The sequence below is a fragment of the Equus przewalskii genome, chromosome 3, assembly GCF_037783145.1.
Source record: "Equus przewalskii isolate Varuska chromosome 3, EquPr2, whole genome shotgun sequence".
Taxonomy (NCBI): Eukaryota; Metazoa; Chordata; class Mammalia; order Perissodactyla; family Equidae; genus Equus; species Equus przewalskii.
The window spans coordinates 32,099,258-32,118,938 of NC_091833.1; the positions used below are offsets into that span (position 1 = coordinate 32,099,258).

Below are 19,681 nucleotides of genomic sequence, written 5' to 3' on the forward strand. Positions count from 1 at the left end.
CTGCGTTCCGGGCGCGCTCGCCGCGGCGCCGCCGGGGGGCTCGGCAGGCCCGGGGGGCGGGGGGGGCGCCCCTGCGAACGGCCGTGCGCCCGCGCCCGCGCCGGCCGCCCGCCGCCAAACTTCGCGGCGCGCACACATGCTCCAAGTTGGGCGCGGCGGCGGCGGCGCGGGCGGGCGGTGAGGGCGGCCCGGGGCGCGCGGGGGTTCGCGGCGCGGCCATGAGCGGGCGGCCGGCGCCGGTCTCCCGCAAGCAGCGGCTCATGGCAGCCGTGGGCGAGCGGGCGGCGGGCGGCGGCGGCGCGCCGCTGTCCTGCTTCATCTGCGGCGGCGGCATCGGGCGCGGCAAGGAGCTCAAGCTGCAGGTGAAGCAGCCGGCGGCGGCGGCGGCGGGCGCGGGGGCCCCGGCGCAGCCCTTCTTCCCGTTCCTGCAGCAGCAGGAGCCGGCGCCCGGCGCGCGCGAGCTGTCCCCGGCCGACGGCTGCGTGCTGGTGTGCGCCGTGTGCCGCTGCTTCCTGGGCGAGCAGTGGGCGGCCTTCGAGCGCGCCCGCACGCCCGTGGACAAGCGCATGTACTGGCTCAAGCGGCCCCACCAGTGCGACGCGGCCGCGGGCGGGCGCCGCGGGGGCGCCGGGGCCCCCCGCGAGTGGAACGTCGCCTACGCGCTGGGCGGCGCGGCTGGCGAAGAAGACGACGACGACGACGGCCCCGGGCCCCGCGCGGCCGCCGAGGAGCCTCGGGACTCCGAGCTGTCGGAGCTGTCGGACACCGACCCCCTCTCGGAGCCGGACCCGAGCGCGCGCGACGCCGCCGCCGCCGCCAGTCCCCACCAGGGCGGGGCGCCGGCGGCGCGGGCCACCCCGGGGCCGGGGCCTCTGGGGGGCCGCTGCCAGGAGTGGAGGCCGGCGCCCGGAGCCCCTCCGGGACAGGGCGTGGAGACCCCGGCGCAGGGGGACGCGGACGAGGAGGGGGTCCCCTCGAAGCTCCACGTGGACGGGGAGCCCAAGACCGGCCTTCAGCGCCGGCGGAAGGGCGCCGGGAGACACTGGGTCCCTGAGGCCCGGGCCAGCGTCCTGAGGGGCGTTCAGGACCCTTGGTCGGGCCCTCCAGTCCAGGTGTCCCCTGCAGACGGCGGGAAAGGAGCCCCGTCGGGGAGGGCCGCCAAGACTCCCGAGAGCAGATCTCTGGGGGAGGCCCGTGGGGGCTACTATATGTCTGAGGACAGCGACATCAACATCACGAGCGAGGAAGAGGACCGCAAGGAGCAGCCTCTCCCTGGCCGCTGCGGCCCCAAAGAGAGAGAGAACGGTGGTGGCCGTGTTCCACGGGCCCCTGCGGAGAGCCGGCCTGCGCCACCAGGGGGCCTCTGCTGCTACATCTGTGGGTCGGCGCTGTCCCCGGCCTCGCAGCACCAGATCCACGTGCAGAAGCAGGAGAAGCTGGCCCAGGCGCCCTTCTTCCCCTTCCTGTGGCTGCACAGCCCGCCGCCCGGGGCGCAGCCCATCAGCGAGGGCGGCAGCACGGTGGTGTGCCCCTGCTGCTTCTCCTCCCTCATGCAGCAGTGGCAGAGCTTCGAGCTGGCCCACGTGCCCGTCCTGCAGCGGCTCTACGTCGTGCCCCTGAACAGCCACGCCCCCGGCATGGCCTCCAAGAGCAGGAGGCTCCCCAGGGAAGAGGGCCTGCCCGCCAGGGCCCTGCCAGAGGCCTGCTACCTCTGCGGGGAGGACTGCACCCAGGACGCCCGGGCTGTAGCCTCCAGGATCCTCAATGGCAACGCCAGGGGCGCCATGCATTTCCCCTTCCTCAGCCTGCTGCCCTGCCCGCCCAACGCCCGGGGCCCCAACAAGCGCTCCGAGGTCCACAGCTGCCCCAAGTGCTTCAGCGTCCTGGAGGACGTCTGGGCGCTGTACCGGGCCTGCCAGAACGAGGAGCTCATCACCTCCGTGCAGGGCTTCCTGGGCCGCTACCACCAGGCCTTCTCCGCCTCGGACCCTGCCGTCTGCGATCCGCCGGCGCCGGCCCAGGGCGGCCTGGCAGCCGTCTGCTACATCTGCGGGGCCGAGCTGGGCCCCGGGAAGGAGTTCCAGCTCAACGTGAACCCCTCCGGCCGCCTGGGCGAGAGGGAGCCCTTCTTCCCCTTCCTCACTGTGTACCCGCCCGCCCCGCGCGCCAGGCCCGCCGACTCCACCGGCCTGGTGTCCACCTGCGTGCTCTGCTACCACGACCTGCTGGGCCAGTGGCTGCAGCACGAGGCCCGCGGCGCCCAGCACGCCGTCAGCGCCTGGTCCCGGCAGTACCAGGTGGAGGTGTTCGTGTGCTTCTTCTGCCAGCAGGAGAAGAAGCGGTGTCTCGGGTTGAAGGCCGTGCGGGTGGCCCGGCTGCCCTTGTTCCTCTATACCCTGCGAGCCAGCCACAGCCTGCTGGTGGACGACGGACGGCAGCTCATCATCGGCGCCTGCGTGGAGTGCGGGACCCTGGTGTGCGCTGGCCAGGGGCTCACCCGCCAGGGACCCATGGGCTGGAGCTCCCCGGTGGCAGCGGCAATGAAGGTAAGCAGCACTTCTCATCGTATCCTCTGAAGTCCACACAGGGGAGGAAGAGACAGTGGTTTTCTGTTCCTCTGCTGAGCAGGAGTTTGTGCTGATTCTTTTGGGTGCGTTCCAGCAGGAGGTGTCCTCCCGGGGGCCCGCAGGCTGGCGCTTGGTGGGTGTGTTGGCTTGGCTGAACTTGGAGGCATGAGGCAGGGCCGAGGAGCTGGGGAGGCTAGGAGCCGTCTTCAGGAAGAATAGGGCGCTTCTGGGAGCAGCAGGCACGGGCCTGAGCTTGAGTGTGTTTGCAGCGGGATCCATCAAACGAAGGAAATGCGGGCATGTCTGTCATCCGCCTGATAACGCCGGTAATTAGTCCAGCCACGCAGGTCACCGAGAGGTCTCGGCACTTACCCGGTTTGAGGTGGAAGTTCCTCTCCACTCTAGCTCCCGCACGGCTTTGCTTTTCCAGAGTTTTCCACCCGGGTTCACACTTTTTCTTTGAGACACTCTGGTTGCTTAACCGCAGATAGAAACAGGTTTCTAGACGTGGGGGTCTGGGCCCCGGGGACAGCTGCCTGAGCGACCTTTCCTCCGGTGGGAAGAGTCTTCTCTGTGAGTCAGCGGTGCAGGAGGAGGGCGGGGGCCTGGGGGTCGCCCTGTTTGCAAGGCGCCTGTGTTCACGCCGCCCGCCTGGGCGCAGCCAGCCGGTGCTCAGGTAATTCTGGATCCAGCTTTGCAAAGGCCGAAGCAGGAACTGCCCCCGGTGGGTCTGGGGAAGTCAGCATCTGTGATTTGTGACCGTCAGGCCATGGGGCCATGAGTCCTCATTCCCACCAAAGCCCGTTAGACGGACTCGTTTTCGTCAGGTGCTCTGAGGGGTAGCTGCTGGCGAGGGGCCTGCTGAGGGACGGGTGACCGGGGGAGGGTATCTCCGGCCTGTTTGGGAACAGTCGTTCCATCCCTTTGAAAGGTCCTTGGTCCTGCCTCCCAGGTGGACGTGCGTGTGCACGTGTGCGGGGGTTCCCGGGCTCCGCGTTCGCTCACGGTGGTTGCGTCTAGAAGGTGGACCCTGCCTCCCTCGTGTCCGGCCCTCGCCTCCACGCGCTGCCCTCGGCCTCTGGACCTGAGGCTGTCTTTGGTGGCACGGCCTCTTGTTTTGAGTGGACGAGCACGTCCCCCCCCCCGACAGCGGATGCCCAGCCTCTCGTGTGCGGCTGGGCGAGTCTGTGCGGCCTCCGCTGCTGGGAATCTGAGGCACGGGTGTTTCCGGAAGGGCCAGAACTGGGCAAAGAGCCAGGTTTGGGGCAGGACAGAGCCGGGTTCCAGTCCTGCCCAGTCTCTGGGTAATGAGTGCCCGTGAGGATGTTTCTTACCCCGCCGGGCTCATTTCCTCAGCCAGGAGTGGAAATGGACACGGCCGGCCCTGTAGGGTTGTTGTGAGAGTTTAAATGCACCCAGAAAGTCCAGTGCTCGGTGGATCCCTCGCATCCGCCTGGCAAGTTGGGGCGGAACCTTCTGGGTGCAGGTGGATTCTCTGCAGGGCTTCCGGGGGGGCGGAGGGCGGGAGGCTTGGGGATGGTGCCGCGCTGGGCGGTCCGAGCACCGTGAGGCCTCTCGCAGCGTTTTCTGCGGAACATGCGAACTGTGGTGCGAGTTTTTACGTTGCTTTGCTCACTCATCAGGAGTTTATGAGATGCCAACTGTGGGCCTCGCCGGACAGGAACTGCAGGAGACAGGAGAAGCACGGTTCCCAGTGCAGCTGGGAAAGTGGGAGCTGAGGGTGGCCTGGTGCGGACGAAAACGGAGCTGGTGTCTGCCCGGGGTGGGGGGGTGAGCGGGAGCGGGACTGTCGTACCAGCTTTTGCACCGTTTCTAAAGCGAGTTATTGCATTTGGTCCTCAGCGTGGCCCCACGAGGCCTTATTAGTCCCATTTTACAGATGAGTTAAAGCAAGACTCGGAGAAGTCAGATGACCTTGGTGACTGTCACATAGCCGGTAGGTGGCTAAGGTGGGTCTTGAACCCACATCTTCTGACCTCTAAGCCCTACTCCATGGGTTGCCTGGAAGATGGGTAGGATGGGGGGCGGGTCAGGTGTGGGGTAAAGCTGGAGAAAAGCCACAGAGGCGTGGAGGAGCCGTGCAGCCTCCGACGGCAGGAGTGCTCGTGGGGATGAAGGAAAATGAGGTTGGAGTGACCAGGGGCCTGAAATCAGGAAAAGGAGGCTGGAGTTATTGTCGAAGGCACAGGGGAGCCGTGAGGAGCTCTTCAAGGAAGGCTGGGAATGGGCTGGGAAGAGATCCACGCAGGGCCGGCCGTGGCAGCTGTCCAGGTGGGCGGCGCGGCCATCGGGCAGGCCTGGGCGGGGGCGGGGGGTGATGACAGGCGGGTCCCAGGCTCCATGGGATGGAGAGAAAGAGAGGCGTCCCCTCCCTCCTGTAGGAGAGCCTGACACGCCTTCAGCAGAATCACGGAAATGCAGCCCGTCTGCCCTTCCTTCCTCTCTCCCCTCCCGGCCTCCCTCCCATTCACTCAACAAATGTTTGTGGAGCGCCTACTCTGAGCCAGGCACTGTTCCAGACGCTGGGGAGCCGGTGGCAGGCGCAGAGCCTGCGGTGTCAGGGTCGGGGGGGAGGGGGGCAAAGAGTCAACGGACAATACAACTTCCGGCAGAGCCGCAGGCAGAGCAGGACGCAGCTGGGCCCAGTTGCCAGGGCGGGCACGGGGCACGAGAGTGAGCGCGGGGCTGGGGTGCAGGGGCTGGAGACACAGTGAGGGGACCCCCGGCGGGGCTGGCGGGGCACAGAGGCGTCCGAGGCCACCAGGGAAGGTGCGAAGGTCCCCGCTGGCTCCTGAGCCCTGCTCCTCACGTGGCTGTGCCGTGTCTCTCTGTGGTGTGTGGTCTGAGCATGTGGGTGGGGGTGGGTCCTGGAAGTGGCTGCAGGGAAGCCACTTAGCTGGCACGGCGAGTTCCAGAACCTCGTCTATACCGCCTCCTGTGACGCCTCAGTTGTTTCCTGTTAAGTGCTCTTTCATTAGTGAATCTTTAAAACACTCCAAAAAGGGCTGTAAAAGAGAAAGACAGACAGAAAGGAAAGGCAAGAAGGAGGGAGTCCCCCGCGCCCTCTGGATTGTGTTTGTGACTTTCCTCTCCAGCTGGACGCCCAGTCCCCAGGAGGGCACCCTGCTCTGTAGCCGCCAAGCCCCCGAGCTGGCTGCTGGGATGGGGCTGTATTGTGGCTGGGCTGGGGAGGCTGCAGCCCACCCTTTCCGGGCCTTGACACCCCTTCCCCAAGGAGGAGCCCCAGCTCACAGGAAGCTCTGCGGAGCCATGGAAAGACCCCGGGTTGGCCTGAAGACAGACCTGGCTTCAGTCCTCATTCTGCTGGGAGCTGGCTGTGTGACCTTGGGTAAGACTCTAGCCCTCTCTGAGCCTCAGTTGCTGCACCCGAGAAGTGGAGATGATCGTTCTCTGGAAGGTTTGCCAAGTGAGAGCAAGTGGGGCGCAGTGGGGGGGTCGGGACTCATTCGTTCCTTTCTCCCTCCCTAGGCTGGTGGTAGCTTGGGGTTGGCTCTCTTGTTGGCATCTGTAGGCTCTGAGACTGCAGCCTCTGCCCCCCACCTTTCTGCTAGGGGTGGGGAACGGTTGTCTCCCCCTTCACAGCAGGGCTGGCCAGGCTGCCAGAGATGGCATCTGGGGACACAGTGATGACGACGATGCCGTTATAGAATGCCAGCCGTGTTCCTGGCTGTGCCACGTGCTTCACATGGAGTCACATTCGCTGCATCCTCACAGCAGCCCTGCTTACGCTGGTGCCACCGTTCCCATTCCACAGAGGGAAAAGCAAGTCCAGAGAGGTCAAGTACTTTGCCCAAGGTCACTCAGCAGGTAGCAGCAGGGCCAGCATTGGACCCGGGAGTCTTGCTGTGGAGTCTGCACTCCACCTTCTCTGTCCTGCCTTTCTGTCCCCTCTGGGGCTCCAGCTGTGGCGGTGACAGCGCCCTAGACGGGGGAAGGGTCCTAATCCCTACCCCCGACCAGCCGGTAGAGCAACCCACAGGCAGGAGCATGGGCCAAAGGCCCGAGAAACCCCGCTGGCTGCTCTGCAGCCCCCATTTCTCCACCCCGCCCAGTGGTGCCCTCGTCTTTGCTCCCAGCCAGCTCAGCCGTTCGGTTTCAGCCGGGACCTCGTCCTGCGGCCAGGCCCCGTCCGGCCGTGATCGATTCCTTTCACCAGCCGGGCGGTGGCTGGTGGCCCTTCCCTGTCCCACCGCCTGGCCCCTGGGGGCGCGTCCTGGGTAATGGAGCAAGCAGCTGTTTACCTAGCCTAGCCGCACTGGGCCTGCGGGGGACGCCTGGCCCAGCCCCCCGCCGTGGCCTCTGAGCCCAGAACAGGTGTTGCGGCTGCGGCGCCCTCCCCTGCTCAGCGCTGACATCTGAGGCCTGCCAGAGCGTCTCGTCACTCGCGCGGCAGGGCCGGCCGCACATCTGTTTCCCGAGTTTCCTGGCTATCCGCTTTTTAGGGGGGCGGGCAGGCCCTCCTCCCCCGTCCAGGCTCCTGGGGCACCCCGGCGAAGCGATCGATGGGATGGGGGAAGCTTCTGGAAGGTGTTGGAGGAGGCCATGGACGCTGGCACCCTCTCCCTGGCAGCAGCTGGGAAGTGACCGGGCTCTGGGCCTTTCCCAAGCTCGACCACCTCCTCCGAAGGGAGGTCTGTGCTTTTTTTGGCGTGTTGGGAGCCATCTGCTCAGAGGACTAAACTATCCAGACGCGCCTTATCCTAAACCTGGAGGCAATTGGAGACGACCGCGAGGGAGGAAGTGGAGGCAAAGGTCCTCAAAACGCAGCCTTCCCTGGACGCCGGGCCGGGGCCGGGACAGGGCCGGAGTCTGCAGAGCTTTCTGGCCCCTTCTCTGCTTAGATCTCCCTGGATCTCACCCTTGAGAGGTTAACCCTGCTGGATGTCTTTGGAGGTTCTGGGTACGGCTGCCCTGGTTGCACATTTTCGTGCCTGGGGAAGAGCCCATGGCTGGAATTTGGGCCCGTCTTCTGCCCCAGGTCCTGACCCATGTGTCAAAGTGAGAGAGCTGGTCTTCAGGGGTCGCAGGTGGTTTGCATCACACATGTGACGTCTCACTGGCTGGTAGCACTGTGTTGAGAAGGATGCTGAGGCTGTGTCTGGACTTGATGGGAAAATATTTAGTGGTTTATTGGCAGTCTTTTCTGTGGAATTAGGAAGGAGAGAATGACTTCTTGGGGTCTAGGTTTTTTTATTTTCATTTATTCTCAGCTTTATTGAGATATAATTGACACCAGTCCCTGCAAGTTTAAAGTATGTAGCCTGTTGGTCTGATACATTTAGATGGTGCAAAATGATTTCCCCCATCAGTTAGCTCCCGCCTCCCTCCAGCCACATAGTTACCATTTGCCTTTCTGGTGAGAACATTTGAGATCTACTCCCTTAGCAACATTCACATAGATGATACATTTGTTAGCTCTAATCACCACGCTGTGCATTTGATCCCCAAATTGGTCAGTCTGATGAGGGGAAGTTTGTGCCCTCTGTCCAGGATCTCCGCGTTTCGTGAGGTCTAGGTTTCAAACTCAGGGTATGATGCTGGGGGCCCTGAAATACCGGGATATTCTGTCCCATGGAGGATGACATATTAGGGTCAGAAGAACCTCAGGGTTACTGTTTTTCTGGCAACGCTACCCCAGGAGGACCGACACACCCACAACCTAACGCCACTTTTGCTGGGTCGTTTTTTCAGTAACACGAGCTCATTAGATTTAGAAGTTTTGAAGGAAATTCTGGCAGATCTGTGCCAGGAGTGTGGTGGCAGTTCTGCCCCATGTCTCTGCTCGTGCTTCCACCCTCGTCCAGGGCAGCCCGGGACAGACGTGCACACACGTTCTGCCCGTTAGCTCAACAAATGTTAGTGTGCCTACAGTGCGCCAGGCACTCCGTGAGCATTTAGTGCTCCAAGGACGTGGGGCGGATTCGGGCAGGCCCTGCCCTTCGGAGTTGGCGGGAGGCAGAGGGTGAAAGGTTCTGACTGTAGTGAGCAGGTGTTGAGTTCTGTGCTGCAGTCTGCTGGGAGGTCACAGGAGGGCGGGAAATGGGTGTGTTCAGGGAGGGCTCCCTGGAGGAGGTGGCACCTACGCTGAGTCCTGAAGACTGGAAAGGATTCGGCCAGGTCCACATGGGAGTTATGTGCTCCTGGCAGAGGAGTGTGTGCAAAGGGCTGCTTATGGGGAGTGAGATTTGCTGGAAAACCTTAAATCGTGCTGCTTGCAGTGGGAGGAGGGGATGGGGGTAGAGGGCTTGGCAGTGTTTGGGATCCCTGGATGCGCATTTGAATCAACTGGAATTTAAAAATACCAGTGACTGGGCCTTACCCCAATCTGTCAAATCAAGATCTCTGAAGGGTGACCCTGGTGGCGTTGGTATTTTAAAGCTTCCAGAAGATTCCAGCACTGGGGCGAGAACTGCTGATAGACGGCATTGTAAGCACAGCCCAGAAGTTTGTGACTTTGATCCTGAAGGCGTGGAAGTCACTAAGAGGATTCCACTCATTTCTTTGGTCTGTCTTTATTAAGCGCCTACTGTGTGCCAGGCACTTTCTGGGCATCAGGATCCAGCAGTGAGCCAACCAGAGCGGGTACAGGGAGGGGCTGTGACGGTGGCCAGCGGAGCGGCCCGGGAGGGGGGCGGGGGGGCCTGGGCAGGGCCCTGAGGTGGAATCTCAGAGCCGTGAGGAAGCGGGCTGGGTGCCTGAGGGTGGGGAGCGTTCAGCTCGGAGGCTGGCACGGCCAGGCAGGCGGGGCCTCGCCGCCTGGACTCAGGCCTGTGGACGGACCCGAGAAGACATTGTTTTTGTTTTTAAATGGAGATATAATTTGCACATCATAAAATTCACCCTTTTAAAGTGTACAATTTAGTGGTTTTTATATCTTCACAGAGTTGTGCAACCATCACCACCATCTAGTTCCAGAATATTCCATCACCCCATGAAGAAACCCTGTCCTCCTTAGCTGTCAGCCCCCAATTCCCCCTCCACCAGCCCCTGGCAACCGCTGATCCTCCGTCTGTCTCTGTGGATGTCCCTGTGCCGCATGTTTCACGTAAATGGAATCGTACGACCTGTGGTCTCGTGCCTCGCTCCTTTCACTGAGGCTGTTTTCAAGGTTCACCCAGGCGTGGCCGTGCTCCATCCCTTTTCACGGCTGAGTAGTACTTCGCTGTGTGGATGGAACGCATCCTGCTTGTCCATCATCAGCCGATGGACATTGGGGTTGCTTCCACCTGGGGCCGCCATGGACGTTGGTGGACTGGGTTGGGTGCGGACGTGCGTTTGCATTTCTCCCGGGTACAGACGAGGAGTGGAGCTGCTGTGTTATCTGGTGACTCCGTGTTTGGCCCTTTGAGTTCTGCTTTCCCACGGGGGGTTTCAGCAGGCAAACATCACCATACGACTTAGGTTTGAAAAGTCACGTTTGAGCCCCCTTGAAGCCTTGTTCCGCCGGCACACGGAGCACAGTCAGGCCTCCTGTTGCGGGTGGGGGGCATCGGTCTGCCTGGGAGATGGGAGTTGCTCTGCCCCTCCCCGGGATGAGGGGAGCTGGATTAAGAACTGAGAGCCGGGGGGCCGGCCTGGTGGCGCAGCGGTTAAGCGCGCATGTTCCACTTCTCAGCGGCCTGGGGTTTGCAGGTTCGGATCCTGGGTGCAGACATGGCACCGCTTGGCAAGCCATGCTGTGGCAGGCGTCCCACATATGAAGTAGAGGAAGATGGGCATGGATGTTAGCTCAGGACCACTCTACCTCAGCAAAAAGAGGAGGTTTGGCAGCAGACATTAGCTCAGGGCTAATCTTCCTCAAAAAAGAAAAAAAGAAAAAAAAAAGAACTGAGAGCCAGTTGTGCTTGCTCTTGGGGTGTTTGACTCTCTAGCCACAGCTCTGGGAGTCAGAAGCCTCGGATTCTGGCCCCAGCACTCATAGTGGCCGTGGGCGAGACCCTCCACCTGCCTGGGTCTCAGTTTTCCCCTCTGTAAAGTGGGAGCAGATGCTGGGCTAGTAGCTGAGCCCTTTGGCTCCCACGTGGCTGTCGAGCTCTAACCATCTCGTCTTTCTGCACCTGTTGCAGGAGTGGGATTGGGGGAGGAGAACACCCCCAAGGTCGAGGTCTAGCTTGGCTCCTGAGTCCAGCGGCTCTCAGGGTCCCTGCCCTGGCACTGGCCACCCCGGCCGCTTGCTTTGTTCTCTGCTGCCCGACCTGTTTGGTGTGGAACCCTGTATGGAAGTGGTTGCTGGACTGGTTTTCCTTTGAGTGGTGCCAGCATCCTCGAATGAATGGCACAGAGGTCCCGGTCGGTATTTGGCTCAGCGGAGCCGGGGCAGGCGTGCTGGGACCCTGGGCGGGAGCAGCCACTCTCAGGACTGCTGTTTCCTCCTGGTGGGTTGCAGGGGCCGAGGGAAGAGGGGGGAGGAAATAGTCCAGGCCCAATGGAGACCTCTCAAAGGTCAGAGCCACCACGGCCATGTCCTGCCCACCAGTTAGCATCATTTGTGGGGCAGAACCCCTGACAAGGAGGAATTTAGGTTCTGTCCATCCACCTGGTCCCGATGAAGACAGAGTGAGGTCAAAGGAGATGATGATGATGATGACAATGACAATAGCAGGCAGCATCGATAGCACTCACTCTGTGCCAACCACTGTCCTGAGAGCTTTGCCTATGTGACCTCATGTCACCCTCCACCTGTCTTGTGAGGTTGATTTTCCTAGTTTCTAGATGGGGAAATTGAGGCACAGAGAGGGGAAGTCACTTGCCCAGAGTCACACAGCTGGGAATTACTGGAGCTGGGATTCGAACCAGGATGTCTGGCTGCAGCGTCCACACTCCTCCCAGATGAGATGCCAGGTTATAGCCTCATGGGAGATAAAGATTGGCTCTGTGGACCACAGACCGTGGCATGTGTGGCTCAGTGGGGGAGAGGGCTGAGGCCCAGCCAGGACCTGGCCTGGGTGACCAGCAGCCAGTGTTTGGTGGCCTGAAGAGGGAATGGGGGTCGGGAAGGGCTGCCTGGAGGAGGAGTCACTGATTGGGGCTCTAGAAAAGGGTGGGATTTAATAAGTGACAAATCTAGAAAAGGCTTCCCCTTTCATTCATGTGCCAGTAATGCCGTTTTAGAGGGTCCTTATTTTACTCTGTAAATGTTTGCTTGGATGTTGCCTGTCGGTTGATTATACTATAGGAACCATTTCTATGTTTTAAAGATGTTTTCTGATTGCATTATATTTTACATTTAAAAATAATTTGTGCTGGGGCTGGCCCCGTGGCCGAGTGGTTAAGTTTGCGCGCTCCGCTGCAGGCGGCCCGGTGTTTCGTTGGTTCGAATCCTGGGCGCGGACATGGCACTGCTCATCAGACCACGCTGAGGCAGCGTCCCACATGCCACAACTAGAAGAACCCACAACGAAGAATACACAACTATGTACCGGGGGGCTTTGGGGAGAAAAAAGGAAAAAATAAAATCTTAAAAAAAAAAAAAAAAAAAAAAAAAAAAATAATTTGTGCTTCCTGATAGGAAACTTAGAGTGGGTGGAAGGGGGACCCCATGTCTGCTTCAGCTCACCTTTGCCCTCTCGGTCTCACGGCCCCCTTGGCTCCCGTTTCCATAGCTGCCGACTGGTCCATCTGCCCCAGGGTCCCTCTGGGTCCCGTCACTGGCTCCGCTCTGCCAACAGCCAAGTCGATGACCTTGGGTCAGATGCCAGCCCCCCCCCAGGCTGCCACTCCCCCCTCTGACCATGAGGGTGGCGTGAACCACCCCGGGTGTGGGTGGCATTGGGCCCATCTTTCAGACGAGGAGGCCAAAGCCCCTGATCCTGGGAGTTTGGGATCGAATTACTAACAGTAAGCGGGCAGAGCTGGGACGCGCGAGAATGGCATGGTCTAATGCCAGGGCCTCGCTGTCCCCCTGCCTGGGGCTAAGTGGCACTTACTGGGGGTGGTGTGGGGCCAGCAGGGGCCCAGCTGCCTCCGACCCCGCCCTGGGCTAGCGGCATAGGGAGGCCGCAGTTGGTCTCCTGCACCAGCTTCCAGAAGGGGCTCCTGGAAGGGGGGGTCAGAGGCTGGACACAGCCGCGTGTTTTATTAGCCTTCCCAGAGCCATAAACCTCGTAAACCTCGTCTCCCGGCTTCCAGACGAGGAGGTTCGCAGACGGGGATTAAGAGCCTTGTGTGGGCTCTGACGCCAGGGAGGGCTGGGCAGGTGGGAGGCCGGCTTGGGCCTTCTAGACCCCCAGACACAGCAGGACCAGGCCGAGGGATGGGGGTCTCGGCAGCCGAGAGACGGGGACCGGAGGGGCCAGCTCCTCGCACCCCCGGGCCTGGGAGCGCCGCCTTCTCCCTCGTGCCCTTCCCTTCCAGCTGGGCTGGCTCACGCTCTGGGCTGTTCCTTCTTCTGTGCGATTGGGCGACATCCCAGGGCCATTAGACAAGGGAGGCCCCAATGTCCAGAGCGTGGCTTTGTGCCTGGGTCACAGGGCTACCTGCCCCAAATGCCGAGGGGAAGACCCCCAGGGCCGCCAGCCTGTGAAAGCGGCTCAGCCTGGGGACCAGCCAGGGACCAGCCGGGGGCCAGCCGGGGGCCCTGCAGAGGCCGGCCAGCTCCGCCCGGCGCCTGGGTCTGGCTGGGCGGGCGATGCCATTCTGGAAACAAAGCCACATTATCGCTCTGGGGCAGGAGCCGTGGGGTTGCCAGCAGACCTGCCCGGCCCAGCCAGGCACGAGGACTGGCCCTTGGCCTCACCCCCTTGGCTCTGCGTGAGGGGACACCGGCTGGGTGGGTGGCAGGCATGGATGTCCCCCAGCCACGTCTCTTCCCATGTTCTCGTGCCCCGTGTGTGAGCAGGGGCCTCAGCCGGCGGCCTGACCCCCTGCACAGGGAATGATGGCTTCTCCCTCTGCCCCCCACTTCCTGAAACTCTGCATTTTCTTTCCTTTTCAGAAGTGGGCGGGTGGCCTGGCTTTGTGAGCTCCAGACTGTGTGATCACTGATTCCTTCCCAGTGATGGGTGAAACCTGGACCGTGCTCACGGGTCACCTGTCACTGGCCAGGTGACAGGAGGAGCCGGCCTTTCTCTGGGGGTTGGGACTGACCTAAGCCAAGGCAGGCGGAGGGGGCGGGCGTCCCTGAGGTCCCCGAATCGGAGAGACAGCGGGTTGTCAGGGGCATCAATGATTCATGGGCTTTCTTCCTCCCCCATCCCCCCGCCCCTCGACTTGTGCACAGACGTCCCCCTGATGCCCCCAGACACACTCACCTTCTCCCACACACATTCACAGCCCTTTGCTCTCCTTCCGTGCCCTGTCATTGCACACACAGCCCTGTATGTCTTCCCTTGCACGCTTCCATGTACACACTCACACCACGTTCTCTGGGGGAGGGTGCTCATATCTACCACAACTTGAATTTGTCTTTCTCTCCTTTTAATTTTGTCAGCTTTTGCTTCATGAATTCCGAGGCTTTTGCTCAGTTATGACTGTTCTGCCTTTCTTCTGAGTTGGCCCTGTCATCACAATGAGGTATTCCTCTGTCTCTGGCAATGTTTTAAGTCTATTTGAGCTGAATTAGCCTCCTCCGAAAATCAAGGCCTCTGAGGTTCAGAGGGGGAAAGTGACTCTCCTGAGGCCACACAGCCGTCAGTCAGGAGCAGGGTTCATGCTTGTCCGTGCAGCTCCCGGGTTTCTGCACCCCCCCAGCTGCTTCGGGACGGTGGGTCTGAGAGGAGCCCCTTCCTGGCAACTTTTGGGGCACCCGCATTTTGATGTCATGGTTGTCAGGCGGCCAGAGCTGTGTCCCCACCCGCCCTCAGCCGAGGACCCCCCAGGAGCCCAGCATCTGGCCCGCAGCCTGCAGGAGCTCAGCGGAGCTTGCTTGGAACACCCACTGGAAACTTCTCGCCAAACTCTCCTTGGAGCTCCTGGCCCTCCCCTCCCCGTTTGGAGAGATCCTTCTGAGCGTGTTGGGCGGACCTGCCCAGGACTCACATGTAGACAGGATTTCTCCGGGTGGCAGGAGAAATGTACCCCTCGCTGGCTTCCCTGGTCTGTGTAGACCTTCTGGAGCTTCTGCCAAATCCGCTTCCTGATGGCCTCACCCCAGCCAGGCCCACAGCCCGGAGCTTCTCGGGGGCTCCGCGCTGGCGGCAGGCCGCCTGCCAGAGGTCCGAGTCATCCTGCCGGCTTCCCGGGCCCGGAGGAGAGCTGTCTCTGCCTCCCTGGGGCATTCTGGGAAGCTCTGGGGCCCAGCAGGGACCCTGGGGGGCGTTGCCTAGGAGACATTTGAGGGGAGAATTGACACAGAGAGGAGGGATCTTTGCCGTGAGCTTTAAATAGGGGGCATAAGCAAGGACGGTGGGTTGGTTCATTCAGCAGAGTTTCTCTGAGTCCCTACTATGCGCCAGATGCTACAGAACGAGAGAGGAGAGACACAGCGCGAAGGACCACGATAGTGCGGGTGGAGGGTGTGAACACTGTGACTTATCTAATCCCAGACGCCGGTCATTGTACAACAGATCATTGTGCAAGGACAATGCTGCCCGTGACACCGACGCTCCACCCACTGTAAGATCCGTCCTGATTCCGCAGGAGTTAACATAGAACAGAGAGTCTGGGTCTGCAAATCAGTGACATGGGATGACGACAGTGACCTGGACGTTGACAAGGAAATAGCAGTGACAGCTGCCACATAGTAGATGCTTGCAAGACATTGCCTTACTGACTCTGTGAATGGGGCTCTGACAGGTGAAGGGGGGAGGTGGGACCATCTTCCCCGCCGGGTCCCCGGGCGTGACTTTGCGGTGACTGACAAGGCGGGTCCTGCTGAGCCGGATGGGGCCGTGTTGGGGTTAACGCAGGTGCCGTGGGGCGTGGGGCGGTCATCCTTGAGATGCCTCTTGTGTCTGTCACATCCAGGTCCAGTGCTGGGCAGTGGGGAACAAGCAGCTGACAGGCTGGCTCTGTGGTGTCCAGGTGCCCGGAGCTCTGGGCCCCACGGGGCCTGACGGGATCCCTCGTGATTCTGGCTGCAGTGGCACCGGGGCCCTAATCAGGCGGAACACGGCGGCGTCAGCAGAAGCCGGCAGCTGCCTGGCGCAGGGGCCCTGGCTGGAGGGAGGGGCGGGAGCGGGCCAGGCGGTGCCCCCGCCTCCCACCACCCCGCTGGGGGCAGCTTCAGGCTGGACCAAGGTCCCTGGGAGGGTGAGGGCACCTGCCCGCTGGGCTGAGAGCCCTGCAAACGTACGCGGCTTCCTGCACTGGGGAGAGAGAAACAAGGGCATCAGAAACTCGCTTCCCAGATTTTTCCATGATGAAGCACTTCTCCGCTCGGTTTCATCTCACTCTCCCAGCCACCCGTGCAAAAGGGTGGTGTAAGCATTGTCTCACCCCTCCAACATGGAGGGGAAACCGAGGCTCCAGACGAGGTCACGCTGGTCTGCCCTCCATGGGCAGGTGGCGTTCTGAGGTCAGACCTTGCCACCCCCCTGCCCCCCGGCTCACTTCACCTCTCTGAGCCCCAGCCTCCTCCTCCATGCACAGGGACAGTCGTGTGACCTCCCCCAGGGGCACGGGAAGCAGCGAAGCCTCTAGTGGATGGCTCGGCGGGCAGTCAAGGCTCCAGAGGGAGGGCTGTGGTTCCTGGGCGGAGGAAGGGGGAAGGGCGTGACGAATCTGAGACCGCTTCAGCCCCGGCCTCAAGGGCCCTGGAGTGAAGGTGCCCTGTGCCCCTCGCCCCCAGAAAGCCCTGCCCGCAAGCCCCACGCAGTGGAGGAGCTGGAGCTCTTGGCTAACCTCCCGTGAGCCTTGGCGCCAACTGCAGCTGCATTCACAGTGACCTCCAGCATCGTCCGGGAGGAGGCAGCTGGGCTCTGAGCCCCCGTCATCCCTCCTCTGGGTGCTCATCCGAGGCAGGTGGTCCCTCGGGCCCTGGGAAGAGCCTCGTTGGCATTTGGCGGCTCAGCGGGAACTCGCCCCCTGCCTGCTTGTCTGTCTGTCGGATCTGCACGTGGGAATTACAGTTGTGTGTGTCACGGGGCTTGGTACACAGCAGGCGCTCAATCAAGGTTGGTATTTTTGCTGTTTGCCATTTCGGTTCCTCTCCAGTCCTCATCATTCCAGAGAGCTGACCCGTACACCTCAGAAGCACAGGGATATGGACCCCGTTAGGGGAATGAATTGAACTAGGAGGGGCCGCCTTTGGGGTCAGGCTGTGGGAAAGAGGGACACTCCAGGGTCAGCAGTTAGGGGACTTGACAAAGACCCATCGTTCTCAGCGCCGTCCCCCTGATCTCATATACGGGTTTCTTAACCTCAAACCCCAAAGCAAACTCCAGCACATATATGCATTTTTCTGGGGAGAGGGTGAGCAGCTTTTATCAGACTCTCAAAGGGGGCATGTGACCCCCAAAAGGTACAGGGCCATTGTCAGAGAAATGCTCATCTGCCCACGCATTCATGGCACTGCCCATGCGAGCTGACTCCGCGCTGTTCCTCGGAACCGCCAGGCTTGTTCCCGCCATCGTCTTGCTGGACACACGCTCTTTCTTCCACTTTGCTCCCTGAAGCCTTTATCGCTAACTCCCGCCAGCTGAACGCGCTTGTCCGTATGCAACTTTTTCACCCTTGGTAACAACTTATCCCTCTGTTGTGCGTGGTCTCATGTTGTCTTCTGACCGCATCATGTGTGTCAGTTGTGTCTCTCCAACTACAAAAAAAAATAGCTAAAATTGGGATTTTTTGCCGTGTGACCCTCCACTGGTTTTTCTTTTGTGCATCGCACACCGTGACTCCTTGCTGGCTGTGGGCGTGCCGTTCCTGAAGAGCCCCGTGGTCGGCAAAACCGCTGTCTGCCAGGATCACAGTCTCAGAGAAAATAGGAACTTAGGGGAAAAACAATGAAGATGGCATTAAGTGCATGTCTTTAAAAACCACAGTATATAGAAGTTCTAGGAGACATCACTGCCAAACGTGGCTTCGTCCATATTTAAAAACCTGCTCCCGTTGGTAACCTTTTCCTGAATTACCTTCTTTAGGGAATGGAAACTTGGCCGCCGTCTTGATGTGCTGACAATTCTCCCGTGAGGTTTATTTCTTCTTGATTCAGTTTCAGTAATTTGTGATTTTCAAAGAACTTACCCATTTCCTCTAAGTAGTTGAGTTAATTGGCATAACTGTGTAATATTCCTTATTATCCTTCTAACATCTGTAGGTTCTGTAGTGATCTCCCCTCTTTCATTCCTGAGATTGTTAATTGGTGCCTTCTCTCCTTTTTTTCCTTGATCAATCTAGCTAGAAGTTTATCAGTTTTATTGATCTCCCAAAAGGTTTATAGTCTAGAGACTGTGGCTTTTAAAAATTTTTTAACCAGTTCTTTTGGGCTTTAAATATAATGTCTTTTGTACTCGCAGCCTCACTTGCTCTGTTTTTACAAGTCTAGATGAAATGATTGTGAAATCACCAGGCCTTTACCAGGTTATCTGTGCTTATAGGCATATTTTCCAAGCCCGACCTTCTTTCCCTGGGTTGAGACAGTCTGCCCTTGTGACGTCCATGGGTGAGGTCAAGGTGGTCTGTCCTTTTGCTTGAAGGGACTTTATCAAACCTTGCATAAGTGAGAAAGATACTGGACTTAAATATTTTTTAATGCAGAAGAGAAAACTGCATTCTCTCAGCAGCACAGGTTGTGAAAGATTGCTGGCTCTGTGTATCAGTGGCTCTGTTACTTGGAACATATGCTCTCAATAATGTTATGTTTCATTTTTCATAATACAAAGTATCCACTGTTTAAAATGTTTGTGTCCTTCCATGCTTTTGCTACAAAGTATATTTCACCTGTAACCTTGATTGAAACTCCTGTTTTTCTTGTCTTTGCATTTGTGACAAATCTCGAGTGTCTCTTTAGAATCAGAACTGGGCGGATGCTGAGAAATTCTTGAGTCTCACCATCCTTGTTCTATCAGAGAAGACTCCGAGGGCTGGAGCAGGGAAGGGACACAGAGCATGGTAGAGGCTGGGGCACAATGTCAGTGCCCTGGGACATTTCTGCTTCATCAGCCAAGGCTATCCCTCTGGCGACAGATATCCTGATATGCGTTAGCAATTTGAGGGGCTGTGGGAGGCCCCGCTAAGCCCATGCAGGATCCCCAGCTCTGAGTGCAAAGAGGGGTTTATGAGTATGAGGCTGGATGGTGAATAGCATCCTCCTGTGACTCCCCCCCGACCAAACCATATCCAGGGTCACCTCATGTCCTCTCAGGGCCATGGGAAGTTTTTTCTGTGAGTTACATTTTTAAAAAAATATTTTTAAAGCTTTATTGAGGTATAATTTGCCTACCATAAAATTTACCATTTAAAAGTGTACATTTCAGTGGTTTTTATTAGATTTACAAAATTGTGCATCACCGCTGTTTAAATTTGAACAGTTTTCATTGCCCCTGAGAGAAACCCCATTCTCTCCCCCACCCCCCACCCCCCCCAGTCACTGTCCACACTCGTCTCCTTCCTGTCTCTGTGGAGCTGCCTGTTCTGGGCATGTCGTATAAATGGAATCTGTACAGTATGTGGTCTTTTGTGTCTGGCTTCCTTTACTTTGCACAGTGTTGTCAAGGTTCATCTACATTGCAGCCCGTGTCAGAGCCTCATTCTTTTTCATGGCTGAATCATATTCCGTTGTTTGTGTATGCTGCGTTGGTTTATCCATCATCTGTTGGTGGACGTTTGGGTTGTGTCCACTTTGGGCTATTGTGAATAATGCTGCTGTGAACTTTCATCTGTGGGTTTTTGTGTGAATGTATTTTTTTCTCCTGACTGTATACCTAAAAGTGGAATTGCTAGGTCGTGTCCTAACTCTAGGTTTCGTTTGAGGAGTTGTCAGATTGTTTTCAGGGAGCCTGCATGGGTTTACCTTCCCACCAGCAGTGGGTGGGGGTTATGTGTGATTTGCTTTTAAATAAGGGGCAAAGCGAGTGGGCGGGTTCTGTGTATTTACATAACTATAAGAGTGCACAGTCAATACACATTGAAGTTCTTTTCCGTTCTTGAGCCTCCATATGCAAAGATGATTTTAATAATTTTTTTTTTTTCCA

At 59.1% G+C, this 19,681-nt stretch overlaps 1 protein-coding gene across 3 annotated transcripts in view; it reads left to right on the forward strand.

The window, feature by feature from the left end:
* The first annotated feature begins 186 nt into the window (after window positions 1-186).
* GSE1 (Gse1 coiled-coil protein) overlaps window positions 187-19,681 on the forward strand; it is a 408,425-nt gene continuing 388,930 nt past the window's right edge. For 2 of the 3 annotated variants that reach the window (XM_070612425.1, XM_070612427.1), the window contains exon 1: window positions 189-2,546. In XM_070612425.1, the coding sequence (XP_070468526.1) occupies window positions 219-2,546 (2,328 nt within the window). In that variant the 5' untranslated portion in view covers window positions 189-218. Of the gene's footprint in view, window positions 2,547-19,681 lie in introns of all 3 variants that reach the window. The other variant, XM_070612426.1, reaches the window with a different exon arrangement.